Source organism: Orcinus orca, chromosome 11 (assembly GCF_937001465.1).
Source record: "Orcinus orca chromosome 11, mOrcOrc1.1, whole genome shotgun sequence".
In the NCBI taxonomy this organism is placed as follows: Eukaryota; Metazoa; Chordata; class Mammalia; order Artiodactyla; family Delphinidae; genus Orcinus; species Orcinus orca.
The window spans coordinates 98,922,416-98,940,441 of record NC_064569.1 but is presented as its reverse complement, the minus strand read 5'-3'; the positions used below and the strand labels follow the sequence as shown (position 1 = coordinate 98,940,441).

At 42.9% G+C, this 18,026-nt stretch overlaps 1 protein-coding gene and 1 long non-coding RNA gene across 3 annotated transcripts in view; one reads left to right on the top strand and one right to left on the bottom strand.

Annotated features, from left to right (window-relative positions):
* Window positions 1–12,118, bottom strand: part of ATXN10 (ataxin 10) — a 153,283-nt gene extending 141,165 nt beyond the window's left edge. For both annotated transcript variants that reach the window (XM_004279588.4, XM_033405244.2), the window contains exon 1: window positions 11,796–12,118. In XM_004279588.4, coding sequence (XP_004279636.1) covers window positions 11,796–11,911 — 116 coding nt within the window. In that variant the 5' untranslated portion in view covers window positions 11,912–12,118. The remainder of the gene's footprint in view (window positions 1–11,795) is intronic.
* Window positions 12,119–12,229: 111 nt separating this feature from the next.
* Window positions 12,230–17,823, top strand: LOC125960502 (uncharacterized). The gene is made up of 3 exons (XR_007470227.1): window positions 12,230–12,626; window positions 14,551–14,698; window positions 15,689–17,823. It is a non-coding gene; the product is annotated as an uncharacterized LOC125960502 (long non-coding RNA).
* Window positions 17,824–18,026: the final 203 nt, after the last annotated feature.

The window sequence follows — 18,026 nt, the reverse complement described above, 5'->3', positions numbered from 1 at the left end:
GGCTTCAGTTGTTGCGGCACACGGGCTCAGTAGTTGTGGCTCGCAGGCTCTAGAGCACAGGCTCAGTAGTGGTGGCGCACGGGCTTAGGTGCTCCGCAGCACATGGGATCCTCCCGGACCAGGGCTCAAACCTGTGTCCCCTGCATTGGCAGGTGGATTCTTAACTGCTGCACCACCAGGGAAGCCTGTTTCGTTTCATTTTTTGTTTTTGTTTTTGGTGCAGCCGAAGACTCTTGTTGGTCAGAGGCTCAGTAGTGTTTGGGGGAAGCTATGTGAATGTGTGTACATGCAGATGATAGGTTAATTTTGAGTTCTGCGCTATGCTGACCTCTGAAGTGCTCAATATTCCCTTTCCTTATGAAAGTAGTCAACATACTGATGCGAGCAATGAGGAACACCAAAACATTTTCTACCTCTTGAAATCATCATCATCTGTCATTATTTGATAATTTTTTATACCTCTTACTAGAGTCTTTCCTCTGTGCTCTCACTTTATATATAATGACCCCAGAAAATTAAATAATCTAAGGAAATAATAAAAATACAACCAAGTGCTCACCATGTGCTAGTAGGTACTGAAAATACAGAGGTAAGTAAGAATAATCCTGCTCTCAGATTGTTCTCATTCTAGTGGGACTGGTAGGTGATTAAGTGATCATAATACTCTAGTGAAGTTCTTTGAAAGAGGTAAGGGGAACATAGGACAGAAGCACATAGGTCAAAAAGGCTTTCAGGAGGGGCTGAAATGGTCATTAAAACCTGAGGGAAAATTAGGAGTGTGTGTATGAGGAAAGGAATGAAGTTACAAGTTTAATATTACAGCATTTGAGGTATTCCCCCTATAGTGGTTTGAAGTGAGCTAGAAATACACTGTACCAACTAGAGTTGCATCACTAAACACAGAGCATGGTACACAGCATATGTGAGGTAATTAAATAAGTAAATACTAACACGGTAAATCGAGTTAATAACTTTCAAGCAATCAGAGCAGTCATTATTGACTGGCTGTCAGTGCTAAGAAGTGATTTTCTTCATTACAGCCATTGGCTCTTCACTGTTTATTCAGTTCAACATATATTAAGCACTCACAATGGACCGGGCACTATGCTAGAAGATACCATAAAGAAGACAGACCCTGCCCACAGCAAAGCCACAACCAAGTCAGGGGAAACACATATAAACGTCTATTGCATCATGAAATGAAAGTGCAGTGAGAAAGGAGTTCACACTTTAAACATCTCCCCTCCATTCCAGACACAGTAATCATATGTTTATTTCTAAAAATTATAAATATAGAGCCCAACTTTAAAACAAGGTGGATATCTCCACACAGCAGAAACTGACTGGAAACACTTGGCTATAATCAGGTCTAAAGCCAGAGTGGGACATGTCCAGAGCGGCCTAAGGCCGTCTGCAACTCAACTCGGGCAGGATGAAGAGAACCAAAAGCCACCTACACCTCGTGGTGATCAGAGTCACTACGTAAAAGTCAGTGTTAGGACAGGACTCCCCTGCATCTGAAGAGAGAGAAAAAGAGCTGGACTCAGTGCAGCCCTATGTATGGGTTACCTGCAAATCTGTGCACCTCCAACGTCAGGACAAAGCCAAGACGGCTTCAGACATGGAACCCGGTCCAAGATGCTGGCTAGCTTAGTGACCAGATACACGACATCCCAATATCACTATGACACAAATCACCAATAGCAGGAAAACCTGATCTTAGGCTGGGGTCACTGGGGAAATAGGTGGAAGAAAACACAACATCATTATACAAGGAGGAGTGAGCCCAGAAAGGGAGAAAATGTAACAAATTTCTCAAGGTGAGCCAGCAAACTAAAAGTTCAAAGAGAAAATCTAACCCTAAGAAAAACTGGCCCCTTTCCTCAACACTCCCAATGACAAACCTGCAGAATTTGTGCTTCCCAACCCCGCAACTCTAGACCGTGCTGGGCTAGGCCCTGGGGCCAAGACAAAGAACGTCTCCATCAGAGAGCACAGAAGGGGATCTAGTGTATCTTAAACTAGATCCACAGAATGATCACTTTGAGATTCTCAAGCCGGTGAACCAGCAGGCAAAGAAGAGTGACTACACTGGCAGGAGAAACCCACCCTGATTATCAAGAAGAGTTGCTACTACAAGCTGGGCACCAGGAGGAATAATCTGGAACTCAGGGGTGCAATGGCTGTCTTTTGGTACTTCCATGTCCAGGGACAGCCACAAACAGGCAGCTGCAGCAAGCACAGACTGACAGGAGACAGGCAACCAAGGGCTCAGCCCCCTCGGCATCACAGCCCAGCTACATACAGTGCTGGGGGAAAGTCAGGGAAGTCTAGACTGGAAGCAGGAGCAGGGAGATGATTATCCAATTATGGCCTCAGGACAGTCTTCAGCACTGGGGACTGAACTTACTGCACTAACACTCCTGTCCAGGTCTTTCCTTTTAGATTCCAAACAGCTATAGCCTCCAAGAGCCGTGACCGAGTGAACAGTATCAGGCAAGAGGAGGTCTCAGAAGAAGAGCATGCCGTAACAAATCTTCATGGTGTCCCTCACCGCACAGCCTTTGTCCATCCAGATAACAACCCCAGGGGCAATTCTCAACCAGTGGGCAACAGGTTAATAGATAAATCACCCAGCCCTGTGCACAGATAATTTGGAGGTGCACCCCTCAGGGATACCCAGTGGGGTTGAGCTCCAGCTGCCTACAACGTAATTACCACTCAATACGGCATCCCTACATTGGTTGTTCCCCCTTCCACACCTAGCTTCCCCCGTGCCACACTCCTGACTGCTGGGGGTCACCTATGATTAAATTACTTCACCCAAGTCCCTACCTCAAATTCTGCTTTGGGGAAAAAAAAAATCCAAAGGCTCAGGTATACAAGGAGACATGTATAAAGATGGTCTCTGCAGTACCGTTTGAATTACCAAAAATTCAGGACAAATCCAATACCCATCAGTAAGAAAAAAGGTAGGTAAATTATGATGTAAGCTTACGAAGGGACACTCTACAGCAGCTGAAGTTAATGGTCTAGCTCTCTATGTACAAAAACTGGTAGCACTCGAAAACAGAGCAAAAATTAAAGATGCAAACTGCAGAGTGTACAGCATAAAACATACAGTACAACACGTACAAGGGAGGGAGGAATGAGACTGGAAAGTGAAACAAGAGCCCTACCCAGCACTCTCACCTCCGGACATTCACGCCCTTCTGCGTGACCCTTAGAACACGCAATAGTAAGGGTATGTCCTTTCCAAGACGATAAAGGCACCCCAGCTCCCATCTCGAGGGGGCTCTCTTGGATCGTTGGCTTTCGAACAAGCCGGCTGCCGAGGCACGAGCAGCCCTGGGGAGGGGTCCACGTGGTGAGGAACTGGAGCTTTCTGCCCAGAGCCACTCGTGTGAGCATGGAACCCCGACCTCCCACCCCAGTGAGGCCTTCGGGAGACCAAAGACCTGGCCCACGGCTTGACTGCAGCCTCGCGCAAGACCCCAAGCCAGATCCACCCAGCTAAGCAGCTCCCAGATTCCGGACCCTAATAAACTGTGTGAAACAATAAATGTCTGTGGCTTCAAGCTGCTAACTTGTGGGGTTATTTGTTCTAATACCGAGGACATTAACAATATCAGTAATGTTTTGGATTTTGAGAGAACAAAATCTTAACATTTGTTGATTTTGCAAGTGAAATACATGGGTACTTGTTATATTATCTGTTATATCATCCTCCATAAAGGCATTAACATTATTATATATTTGTGGGTTTTGACTTGACAAGAGTTTAAAAATAAGCAAACAAACCAACAAAAACACTAGAGTGAAAGTTAACGGAAAGCTTCAATTTCCTTTTTCCTTGGAGTACACAAGTATGGTTTTCTAAACTGTCAGCTCCTAAAGCACAGTCGCTCCATGCAAAATCATCTCAATTCCTCGCTCATGTCATAATGTAAGTTACTGTCAAGTACTCACTTTTTTATTGGAAATTCTACAACTTTTTAAAATTATTTAATATCGCTAAAATACCTTTCTACCAAGGAATTAAGATTTTGTAATAAATTACTGCCTACATCTTTTGGATCTGAAAAACCAATTTTCTTCCACTGACTTGAGTTATTAAATCTATTCCTTATTCTAAAGTTCCAGAGGCAGTTCCAAAGCCTATAAAAACAAGAACTTGATCATGGAATTGAGATGAAATTAAAAATTTTACAAGCACTATTTTAAAATATGAAAAAAATTCAAGAATTACCACACTTTTCATTTCTTTTCACTCCTGATTCTGACTAGAGCCTGCAATAATAACAGTGGCGTTTGCTGGCATCAACTACGTGCCAGGCACCATTCCAGACTCGACATCCAGCACCCCCTAATACCCACATCAACCCTACAAGGTAGGCATTATTATAATACCCGTTCTACCAGGGTAGAACTGAGGCTCAGAGAAGTTAAAAATATTTGCAGTTCATGCAGCTACCATGTTGCAGTACTTAGATTTGAAACTAGACCTACGCCTCACAAAAGCCTTTTTCCCCTGAAACCCACTGAGTCCAAAAAGATATCAATATTTCATACTGACACATTTCAACAGGGAGACGAAGAAGCTCCCCGAACTCAAATTGTTTAAAAAAAACAATTTCAGTCACTCTGCAAAACAGCCCCTGCATTATTCACAGGTCACAAAGAGCCGAGACAAATCCCACTCCTACCCCAGAGGAAGGAGATCTCAGGTTCCACAGCAGTAGGATGACATCACACTACGGCTACCCCTGCAATGCAAGATTCCAAAAGCACCCTCACACTGCGATCTTCAGTGGGCAATGAGCTGAAATTTCCAGCCACGTTACTTCCCTTATCCTTCCAGGATTACTTCCATTTCTTTCTACATTTGGTTTCAAGCATTTCATGCATTCACACATCAGTCACTTCAGCTCATCTCAGGCTCCGGAAACAGAGAGCACTGTGTGGCATAGATGAAAATGTAAAACAAAGCCCGACTCACTCTAACTGTATGAAGAACATTAGATAAATCTTTCGTTTCTTAGAGCAAATTTTACAATTCACAAACATTGTTTTACCACAAAGTCTGAGATTCAGCTCGAATAAGTTCTTCTGGGGGTGGCAAGGAGAAGGACAATAATTTTACACACAGAAAACTGAGATATAACTTACATACAGTGAATTACACAGATCATTAGTGTTTAATGAGTTGTGTCAAATCCAGGCAACCAATACCCATCTAGATAGAGCACATTTCCTTTACTCCAGAAAATTCCCTCATGCTCCTTCCCAGTCAACACCCAACCTCCTCTGACAACCACTGTTCATGTCTGTATTGCCAACTAGCGATACAGACAAGATTAGCTTTGCCAATTGTAGAACTTCATAGAATCATACAGTATGTACTGTTTGTCTAGCTTCTTGCATTCAGTATGTTTTGAGATCCGTCCATGTTGTTGTGTACACTGGTGGTTCATTCATTTCAATTACCAGGCAGTTTTAGCCATTCTCCCATTGACGGACATTCGAGTTGGTTCCATTCAGTATTTGGCTATTACCAATAAAGCTGCTATAAACATTCTTTTACAAGCCTTTTGTGAACGTATGTTCTAGAGTAAATACCTAGGGTCATAGGCAAGTGTACGTTTAACTTTATAAAAAACTGCCAAAATGTTTCCCAAAGTGGTTGCACCATTTACACTCCCACCAGCAATGTACGAGAGTTCCAGTTGCTCCTCCACAACCTTGCCAAAATTTGGTGCTGTCAGTCATTCTAATCCTAGCAATTCTAATGAGTATGCAGAGGTATCTCATTATGGTTTTACTTGTTTATAACAGCTTTATTGAGATATAATTAACAAAGCATACAATTCACTCATTTAAACTATATAATTCAATGGATTTTGGTATATTACATTATTAACTTTTTTAATTGTGGTAAAACAAATATGTAACATAAAATTTGCCATTTTGACCATCTTTAAGTGTAGAATTCAGTGGCTTTAATTATATTCATAATGTTGTACAACCATCACCACTAATTCCAAAACTTTTCTAAGACCCCAAACAAACTCTGTAACCTTTAAACAATAACTCCCCCCACCAACGCCTGGTAATCTCTAATCTCCTTTCTGTCTCTGAATTTGCCAATTCTAAGTACTTCATAGAGGTGGAATCTTACAATATTTGTCCTTTTATGCCTGGCGCCTTTCACTCAGCATGTTTTCAAGGTTCACCCACATTATAGCATGTATCAGGACTTTATTCCTTTTTACGGGCTAAATAATATTCCACTGTAGGTACATACCACATTTTGTTCATCCATTCATCTGCTGATGGACACTTAGGTTGTTTCCATCTCTTGGCTATTGTGAATAATACCTCAATGAACACTGGCATACAAGTATCTGTTTGAGTCCCTGCTTTCAACTGTCTTGAGTACGTACATACCTAAGAGTGGAACTGCTGGGCCATACTCTGTGTTTAGCTTTTTGAGGTGCCACCAAACTGTTTTCCACAGTAGCTGAACCATTTCACATTCCCACCAGCAATATACAAGGGTTCCAAATTCTCCACATCCTCACCAACACTTACTTTCCATTTTTTGGCAACAGCCATCCTAAAAAGCGTAGAGTGGTGCCTCACTGTCTTAATATGCATTTTCTTGATGATTAATGACGCTGAGTACTTTATCACATGTTTGCTGGCCATTTATATAATCTTCCTTTGTAAAGCACAGATTTTTATGACCAATTTTTAATTGGATTTTCTTTTTATTATTGAGTTGCAGGAGCACTTTTATATATTCCAAAGCAAGTTCTTTGTCAGATATATGTATTGCAAATATTTTCAGTCTATGGCTTGCCTTTTTCATTTTCTTAATGGTGCCTTTTGATGAGCAGAAGTTTTTTTAATTTTGATAAAGTCTAGCTTGATAATCAGTTTTTTACTGCAAGGTTAATGTTATCTGTGTCCTAGATAAGAAATGTCTGCCTACACACAATATCACAAAGATATTCTCCCATCTTCTAAACATTTTATAGTTTTAGCTTTTATGTTTAGGTCTACAATCCACATTGAAATATTTTTTGTGAATGGTCCAAGGTATGGGTCAAAGTTCACTTTATTCCAATTAGATATCAAGTTGTTCTACCACCACCATTTGTTGAAATAATTTTTAGATTGACTTTGGTTTTGAATTCGCAAATATTTTGGAAATGGGCTTAACACGCCTTACACAACATTCAGCATTCAATAAAAGATAGGACCAAATGACTAAACACAAGACAGAAAATGACAATAGATAGTTATCAGGCACATTCTCTAAAAAAAACTATAATTAATATGCTTCAGAAGGTAAATGACAAAATGAATTTCAACAGAGTAAAATCCATTTAAAAAAAACAAACAGAAATTCTGCAATAACTCAAAACTACAATACCTGAAACTAAGAACACAATAGATAGCAGATTAGACATAGCAGAAAAGAGGAATAGAGAACTAGAAGGCAAATTAGCAGAAAAATTTCAAATAACCAAAGCTCAGAGAGAATGGGAAATACATAAAGGAGGCTTTGAGAGATGTAAAACACAGTGAAAGGTTTAACATATGTGTAATTACAGTCCTTGAAGGAAAGGAAAGAACAGGAGAGAAGCAGTACTTGAAGAAACACTGGCTGACAATTTCCTAAACTGTTCAAAGACACCCAATTCAAGAAGCATTATCCAAACAGGATAATTACAAAAAAGCCAACCATTTCTGTCCTCATAGGCCTTCATTCTGGAAGGAGACAGAGAACAAATAAGAAACTACTATTAATAATTACATAGTAAATATGTTAGAATCTAATACGTTCTTTCTTTAAAAAAGGGAAAATAGTTTATAAGGTAAAGGGGTCCCAAAGTATGGAGGGAAGTATCTGCACTATTATATAGGATATACAAGGCCATGAAGGAAGTAATCAGAAAAATAATTTTGACTAAACATAGGTTAACAAGAAAAAAGTAGCCACACTGAGAGAAGCTTAAAAAAATTATTATCTACATGAACATGGAAGAAAAAAGACTATGCACGCACCATGAGTAATCACTTACACAAATAGCGGCAATTTGTTAAGCACCTACAATTATCAGACTGCATGCTAGATGCTAGGGATACAGGGAATGTGATACACTTTATTCAAGAAGCTTATCGGATGGAAGAGCAATGAGGTATCAGTTTAAGCATGAGAAGAATTTACAGAAAGCAGTATCCAAATGTTACACTGTTTCATGAATAATCAAGAACCAGAACATAATCTTCCCTACAGAAAAAAACAGAGTAGCATTACTCAACAGAGCGTACTGTGGTGATGGAACAATTCTGTATCTGCACGGTCCAATAAGGTTAACCACCAGCCACCCGTGACTGCCTACCGAGTACTTCAAATGTGGCTGGTACAGGAATGGAATTACTAATTTTACTTATTGCTAATTAATCTAAATAGCCACATGTCACGAGTGGCTGCACAGACAGTGGAGGTATAGAGTATGACAACCAATCTCACTTGGTTCTACACTTTAATAGAGGGGTCTGCATACGTCATAAAGATAAATGATGAAGAAATACATCATAAGGGTAACTAAAGGGCTGGAAAATAAAACCTCCAGGAAAAGGCTGAAAACAGAATTCTTAATGTATTTACATCTTACTCTGTTCCAGAAAGAATCTAGCATGACTTGTAAAGACTCGGAGCACAGCCAAGAAAAATCACTTGTTAAATGTTAAAAATGCAGATGCGTACATTAAAAAGGTATAAAACAAATTTAAAACAACTAATAAAAAGAACCACCTTCCACAAGGAAGAAATAACTGAATAGCCTCTTGGTACTGATATTTTATGACCATAAGCAATTTTTTTTTTACAGATTTTAGTGGTTAAGACACTATTCAAGGAGTGGGTTATAGAACATGGATTTAATCCAGAGGACAAAAATTTTAGCTTGGTATACTGATGATCTATATACCAATATATATAACAAATTACCCCCAACTGAGCAGTTTAAAACAAACCCATTTATGGTCTCACACAGGTCAGAGTCTCTCGTGAGCTTGCACACATGGCTGTGGGCTTGACCGGGACTGAGAGGATCCACTTCCCGGATGGTCATCACGTGGCTGCTGGCAGGAGGCCTCAGTTCCTCACCACACAGATCTCTCTACTTGGACGCTTGAGTGTCCTCACAACATGGCAGCTGGCTTTGTCAGAGTGAGTGATCCAAGAGAGAAAGCAAAGGGGAAGCTGCACGGACTTCTGTGTCTCAGAAGTCACACACTGTCATTTCCCCCAGGTCTATCATTTACAAATAAGTCACTAAGTTCAGCCCACACTCAAGGGAGGAGGAATTCTTTTGTTCCATCAATTACTTTCTTACTTTCCTCAGTATGTTTTTGCTTTGGCCGGTGTTTTTCTATTTGCTACTCTGAGGCCTCATTTTGCTTCACTTTACATCCCATCCAACTCCTAACACCTTGGTCCATCCTCCTTCTGGGTCCATTGACATTGGATGGATCCTCTCAGAGCAGCTGGACTCTGGAAACCCCCTGAGTTTCTGTGAGGGTGATTTGCCCAAAGACACACAAAGAAGTAGTGGCAGAATCAGGACCAGAAGCCGGATCTCACAAACTCTCATCAAGGGCTCTCTGCCCCACCACACAACTATATGCCTCCCTTTCCCAAGACCTGCACATCAGTTCACCTTTCCTGGTCTTCAAACTCCGCCTGGAATTAGGACAAACTTCCTGCCAGCCCCAGGAAAAACTCAAATCAAATATGGGACACATCTTCACTTCCTCATTCTTCCCCAACAATCCAATTGGTCCCTGAGTCTTATCTATTCAATCTTGTAAATATTTTTCAATATTTATCCTACCCACCCCATAGATAACATCCTAAATTCAGGCACTTTTCTCTTTCACTTGGGCTTCTGCATCTTCTTAAAAGTCCCCTGCCTCTACCCTCACCCTAATGTATCCCCAACAGTGGCAGTCAGAGATCTTTCTAATATACAGATCTTGCCATGCCATGCCCTTGAAAGAACCTTCAATGGTTCCCCTCTCAAGGGACAGAGTCAAGAAAGGTCTTGTAAACTGGCTCGGGGTCTCGGATTTTATCCTCCAGGTTATAGTGTCCTGATGTTTGACCATCTCCTCTGTACCATACACCTTACCTATGTTATCTCATTTAGACCACTCAGAAACTGTGCAAAATCAGCACACAGTCCCTTTGCACATACTGTTCTTTCTAATTAGCCCTCTCATCTGTAAGCCACGAAGCCAAAGTAATCTAAAACCTTTCCTGGCCCACCAATCTACCCATGAGGTCCGCAGTTCCCCCTGTGCCACTACCTCTTCTTGTCTAGACCCCCCATTACAATCTGTTTACACAGCAATTACTCCAACATGCTTGAAAAAAGGGGGGTATCACATTCATCTCTGCACCTTCAGCCTCTAGAAAAGAACCTGTTTCAGAGTAGGTGCTTAATAAAGGTAGATAACTGATTACTGACTAAAAGGAGGGTCCTCATGGTATAGATATGCTCAAGCAGTAACTCATTCAGCATATCTCCCAGAGTGTCATATCAATTAACATATCTCCCCCAAATCCCAAGGAGCAGTGCCCTGGGCTCTTAGCACTCTTCCAATTGCTCAACACTTCTTATTGTGATTTAAGGCAGTAGAACTGCTCAGATCAAAAGGACCTCTAGGACTTCTATGCTCCCTCTACTCTTTGCTATCTGCTGGTTCCCCAGAACAGGACTTTCCAGGAGAAGACTTTTTATTTTTCAACTTCATCACCTAGCACAAAACCTGGCACATGGGGGACCATCCACAAATGTGTTAAAGGATAATATCAGCTAGCAGTTACTTAGTACTATGTGTCAGGTGTGTGCTAAGGATTTAATATTCATTATCTCATTTAATCCTGACAAACAATGTCCCCAGAAAGGTACTGTCCAACATTATTCCTATTAAACAGACGTGGAAACTGAGGCCCAGAAAAGACTAGAACAAAATCAAACAGGCACTGACTGAGGGCATCACATACTTTATATTTTCACATGCTTTATTTCATTTACTCCTCTGTACAATTCAGAAATGAAGTCATGTATTATACTCCCATTTTACGCAAGAAATCTTAAGGCTTGGAAAAACCGCACAATAACGCACGCACAGCTTGTAGGGCCAGGAATCAAATCCAGGTCTGTCAGGCTCCTGGGCACCTTTGACAATGGCCATCTGGCCCTTCAATGGCAGAGTAAGGATTGAAGTGGCCTCTCCACAAAGCGCGGCCACCACTGGGGATGCAAAGCCTGAGCTGACAGGCCGAATGGAGTGACGCCACCTCCCACCTTACACATCTGTAACGTGTCTCTCCCCCACCAGCACGTATGCTGACTCCGGCGTCCTGTGGGTCTGTTCCCATTACAGGAGCGCCATCAACGCGACTCAACTAACCAAACAGGCAGCAAGCGGCCAAAGCCTCACTTGGCTCGGTCCCCCTTCCTGCACCCCGACTTCACACCTGTACTGACGGGCGGGCAGCTGGTGTCAGCCCCCCGGGGCACCTCGGGGACCGGGCGCGGGAGGACGCGGGCCTGGCATCGGCAGCCCGGGGCCCCTCGGGCGCATCGCGGAGGCCGCCACCCCGCGGACGTCCCGGGAGGAGGGGGCGGCCCGCTCCCCAGAGGCCGCGCCCCCGCCCCGCTCCCGCAGCCCCACCGGGCCGCCCCCGACGCTCGCGCCGCCCGGGCCGTTACCGATTCCGCTGCTCTTTGAAGAGCGCCGTCAGCGCACGGAGAGCCTCCAGGTCCTGGATGGGCGCGGGCACCATGACGCCGGACAGCCTGCCGGGCGGCGGCCTGGGCGCCGCCATCTTGCCGCTCGCAGCTCGGGCCGAGCTGGCGACGACGAGGAGCAGCAGGAGGAGGAGCAGGAGGGAAGGCAGAAGGGGGAGGAGCGCGCCCGCAGCCTCCTGACGCCGCCGCCGCCGACTCTGCGCCGCTGTAGCCCGTGGCCGGGCTGGGAGAGCACGAGAGCACGCGCCCCGGCTCGCCTCGGGCTGGAGGACGCAACGGCTCGGCTAGGGGAGGGGGCGCGGGCGGAAGTCCCGCCTGTAGGGAGGGGGCGCCGGCCGGAAGTTCGGCCTGTGGGGAGGGGGCGCGGGCGGAAGTTGTGTTTGAGGGGGCGGGGAAGTCAGGAGGGTGGAGGATCCCAGAGAAGTCTGGATGGGGCACTGGGACAGGGGCACCCTGAGGGGGGAGGTGCGGGCAGAGGGGGTCTCCCCGGGAGGGGTATGAGGAAGGGTGGGGAGTCCTGCAGAGGCTCCCCCGGCGGAAAAGGCTGAAGACCTGGATCCTGCGGTTGGGTGGGTTGATCAGTGCCCACACCGACCCACCCGGAACTGGAGCAGTCTGTCTCCAGCTTGCAAGTCTCAGACCCTGGAAGCTCACTTCCCAATTCGTACTGATCATTTACTGACGATAACAGTTCATTTACCAGGCCTGCTTGGGATGAGAATACGTCGTTCCACCTCATCGAGGGCTTTATATACAATTAAATATCAAGGAGCTAAATTCTACATAGGTAGGGTAAGAATTGTGTTTTTCTAAGGGAAATGAGTATATTTTATAGGAATCAGACAAGGCTTCTCTGGGGTGTTGGTAACTCGTATGTTTTCTTTCCACCACGCTTTAGCATATCATGTATATGTCCTTTCAACAGGCATTGTTGCCAAGTCCCATGCTAGGTGCTGGACAAACGGTGGTCCCTCGGTATCTGTGTGGGATTGGTCCGGGATCTCCCATGGACCCCAAAATCCGTGGATGCTCAAGTCCCATAGTTGGCCGTCTGTATCCACGGATGTGGAACTCATGGATACAGAGGGACGCCTGTGTAAATATCAATAAGAGACGATCCCAACCCTGAAGAAACTCAAAGACTATTGAGAGAGAGACATGCAAACATAATTGAATACAGTTGATTACTGCTATGACAGAGGACTACACAAATTGCTATGGAACCATTTAAAAGATGTAAATAGTACCCTCTACATTTTTACTGGAAGAGTAAGTGTGTGTTTATAACGTAGCGCTTTTGATGTTCTTTGCTAAATAAAATTTAAAGACCCAGTAAACACCACTAGAGTATGCAGGAGAGCTGAAACATGAACAAGCAAGTCACCTGATATTGTAATTCAGCCTTACCCATTTAACTGACTACATATTCATTCATTCCACAAGGATTTCTATGTACCTACTATGTGCCAGGCATTAGATCACCTGGCAGTGCTCAAGACCATTCAAAATGTTTAACAATCCCTAAACTAGCAGGGCAAAATCTCCCAATTTTCCCCTGAAGAACAGGGAATAGGAAAACGTACTGTCACCAATCAAGACCTTACCCCTTGGACTTCCTTGGTGGCACCGTGGTTAAGAATCCGTCTGCCAATGCAAGGAACAAGGGTTCGAGCCCTGGCCCAGGAAGATGCCACATGCTGCGGAGCAATTAAGCCCGTGCACCACAACTACTGAGCCCGCGTGCCACAACTACTGAAGCCTGCACACCTAGAGCCCGTACTCCACAACAAGAGAAGCCACAATAATGAGAAGCCCGCGCACCGCAATGAAGAGTAGCCCCTGCTCACTGCAACTAGAGAAAGCCCATGCACAGCAACGAAGACCCAACACAGCCAAAAATTAATTAATTAAGGAAAAAAACCTTACCCCTTAGTTTTCTATCCTTAATTGTAAAACAAAAGTAACTACTCTGATTCTTCCAGAAAACATGTCCCATAATATTCAAATTCATTACCTGGAATATTGCAGTATGAACCTGACTGCTCTCTTTGCTTCTTCTCTTGCCTCCCTACATTCTAGATCCTTTAAAAATATTATAAGTCAACATTTCACTTTGCTCAAAACCCTCTAAAGGATTTCCATTTCACTCAGAACAAGAACCAAAGTTCTTCCAATGGAAGAGTCCCTAAATAGGGCACGTCCTTCATCCTTCCCCCACTCTGATCACATCTACTAGCCTCTTCCTCATCCATTGAGCTCCAGCCACCCTGCCCTCCTTGTACCCCACCTGGGGATGTACCCTCCTGCCTCAGGATTTTGCACATGCTGTTCCTTTTGCATGGAACACCTTCAATGCTCTCCCAGCAGATACTTGTGTGGTTTACTTCCTTCATCTGCTCAAAAGACCTCTTAATGGGTTTCCCTTATCAGTCTTTAAAACTGTAACACACCACCCAAATTCCTGGTCCTCAGGACTTTTTCTCCATAGCCCTTAACAGTTTCTATATCATATCCTTTACTTACCTATTTATTTATCGTTACTTTATTTTGTGAACTGCCAGAATGTTTAAGCTCCATGAGGACAAAGATTGTTGTCCTTTTTTTTTTTTAAACTTTTGTATCTCCAGTATCTAGAAAAGGGCCGGCTATGTGGTAATTGCTTAGTAAATGTCAATTAAGTTAATGAACAAAAGATATTTTTAAAATATATTTTCAGAAAAGAGAAAGGAAATAACATGCCTCCAGAAGAAGGTCAACAATTCAAAAAGTACGGGAAAGAGGAAGGATGCAAGAGAGGAAGAAAAAATTTATAAAGAAGATTAAAAGAGAAATAGAGACATTAACAGGACAGACTAGAAGTATGGGTGAGTATAAGAAACAAAAGGATATTAAATTGGTCAAACAGTGGGGTGTTATTGACTGCCTGGAATTGACTAGAGGATTTCAACCCTGGCTGAATTGACAGAACTAAGTTAATATTTCACTTGGGCTAAATGGCATTTTTTAAATGGTACAAATCATGCCTTAGGATGGGCGTGCCACCACGTAGAAGTACGTGAGTTAAACTTCAGATGAAATTTGTGATATGTTCTTGTATTCAGCCCACTGCAGAAGAGTTGCATCAGCAATGATTCAATAATCAAGAAGTGAAAATAAGTAAATAAAAAAGAAAGGAAAAAGAAATGGGGGAAAAAGAAAAGCAAGGGAGAAAGTAGGTGAGGTGCAAGGCAAAAAGATTTGGACCAAAGTGCGTATGGTTTTGGCAATGAAAGTGAATGCTGGTAAAGGGAACAAAAGATGAGCAACGGGGGCTACTCTCTCTGAAACCTTGTCCTTACCATCTCTGCCTATGATTCTCTCACTAGAAAGCTTATGCCATATATCAGCCCCTCCACTGAAACATCATGTTTGTTAGATGCCGGAGTCAGCCCACAACTCTCTTTGGCACTAACTCTGCAGAGTCAGCCTTCTACTGTAGACGTGTTTATGTACTGTCTTTCGAATCTGAGATTCCTCAAGGCAGGGACTTTATCTTCTTCATCCTGTTCAGGACCAAGTTCAATGCCTTGTGCTTAGAAGCAATGCTATAAATATTCGCGGAACTGAAATCTTTAGAGATCAAAGGAAGAAATAACAGAATAGTGTACTTGTTAAGAGCAGGGATCAGCAAACCACAGCCTGCAAGCCAAATCTTTCCCACTATCTATTTTCTTAAATGTTATTGGAAACTGTCACACTCATTCGTTTACACATTGCCTATGGCCTCTCTTATGCTACAGTGGCAGAGTTAAGTAGTCATGACAGAGACTGTAGGCCTACAAAGTCTAAACTATTAACTATTTGGCTTTTCACAGGAAAGGTTTGCCAACCTCTGGTAAAGAGCATGAGCTCTGGAACCAGACAAACTTGGATGATGTGAATCCTGCTTTCATCTCTTAGCACCTGACTTTGGACAAGTAACTACCTTTTAAAGCCTTTTTTTTTTTCATTTGTAAAATGGAATAGTAATAATACATACTTAATTGAGCGGTTGGGAAGATTCAGTGAGATAGTCTATGTCGCTATGATAGCCCAGTGTCTGTCATATATTTAGCTTAGCTAGAGGACATGAAGCCAAGTGAAGTAAGCCATTCGCAAGAAGGAAAAATACTGCATGATTAGTCAAAATCATAGAGCAGAAAGCCGAATGCTGGTGGCCAGGGGCTGGGGGAGGAAAGAATGAGGATTTTTTTTTTTTTTAATGCACATAGAGTTTTCAGTTTCACAAGGTGAAAAGAATTATGGAGATAGATGGTGGTGATGGTTACACGTTATGAATGCATTTAATATCACTGACCAGTACATTTAAAAATGGTTAAGATAGCAAATTTTACATTATGTGTGTTTTAACACAATTTTAAAAATTATTTATTTATTTATTTGACTGTGCCAGGTCTTAGTTGCAGCATACGAGATCTTTAGTTTCGGCATGCGAACTCTTAGTTGCAGCATTCGAACACTTAGTTATGGCCTGTGGGATCTAGTTCCCTGACCAGGGATCGAACCCGGGCCCCCTGCATTGGGAGCGTGGAGTCTTAGCCACTGGACCACCAGGGAATCCCACACAATTTTTTTAGTGGAAGGGAAAAGGCCACCTCTGTGGGCACAGGCCCAGGTATATCTCTTGCCTGAGGACTTCCTCTGCTTTACACTTTTCAGCAGCTAAGGTCACAGGAGGTTGAAGGTCAGAAAAGAAGAGAAATTCATTGAGAACAATCTGTAAAGGCCAGACTACTTAACATCAGATGAACTTTGTGGAGTCAATCAGTACCAAACAATAGTCAGATGTTATTAACGCTCCTCCTGCCTTCTCTGCCTGAACTTGGAATTCTTCCACTGGCATTGACATTGTCTGTTATTGAGCCCTTAATTATAAACATCAGGCAGAAAACTATGGAAGGGAAACTTACAATCTCCATTCTGAACGAAGCCATCGTTGAGATAGTGGTTTAGACCAGTGCTATTCAAAGTGTTCTTTGTGAACCAGTTTATGACAGGATTCTACTTCTGGGTGAGATGGATGAAGACCCTACCAGACCTCACACACACACACACACACACACACACACACACAAAAACCATCACAAAACCTGGATATGACACACACACACACACACACACACACACACACACACGCACAAACCACTTGAAGTTATTTGAGAGTGAACAGAAGCTGACAGGCTCTTATGAGGATTGCATGCTCCTTGGAGGAGGGGAGGTGGAGAGGCATACAGGTAAGTTGTTGTACCTGTGGCTTTTATCCTGGGACTACATATTGTGCATCCAGCATGGGGATCACATGTGGAAAACCCTGCATCTTTTCTGGCCTGTAGAAACATAAAAGTATGAAAATATGAACATTGAGGAGAGTGGGAGAACCCACAAAAGGGAGAGAGCCAGAGGATGGATCCTCAAATTCATTCTGTCCATACCTCTGACTGCCCTCTGAAGCACACACACGTGATGTAGACCCAAAGCAACTCAACTAAAGACAAACAATGTGAAGCAAGACTAGCGCTATCCAGTTCACGTCCACACAGGATGAAACTAACACTTAGTAGAGGAAAATAACAGAACCCAGAATCTCTCCAACTTAATATTCACATCAGGTAACAATCCAAAAGCTACCTGAAAGGAACGAGGAAAAAGAAAATGGACAAGAAAACCAATTAAATCCATCCATGCAATGAGCCAGATGTTAGAACTGACAGAAACAGATTTTAAAGAAATATTATAACTAAATTCAATGAATTAAAATAAAACAGACCTCAATGAATAAAAACCTCAAGAGAAAAGTGGTAAATCTCAGCAGAGAAATACAAATGTAAAAAAAAAGACCAAATGGAAATTGTAGACTTGAAGAAGACATGACAGATAAAAGAGTAAGTGAAATCAAATCAAGAGATAGATTAATAGGTAAATAAATGAAACAAGAAAAGAAAGAAAGAGAAAAAGAGCGGAAGGAAGGGGAGGGAGGGAGGGAACAATAAAGGGGAGAAGGAAGAAAGAAAAAAGAAACAAAAAAAGAGAAAGAAAGAAAGGAAGGAAGGAAGAAAAGAAAGAAAGAAAATTAAAGAAAGGAGGTAGGGAAGGAAGGAAGAGAGAGCGAAAAAGGAAGGGAGGGAGGGAGGGAAGGAGGAAGGGGAGAAAACA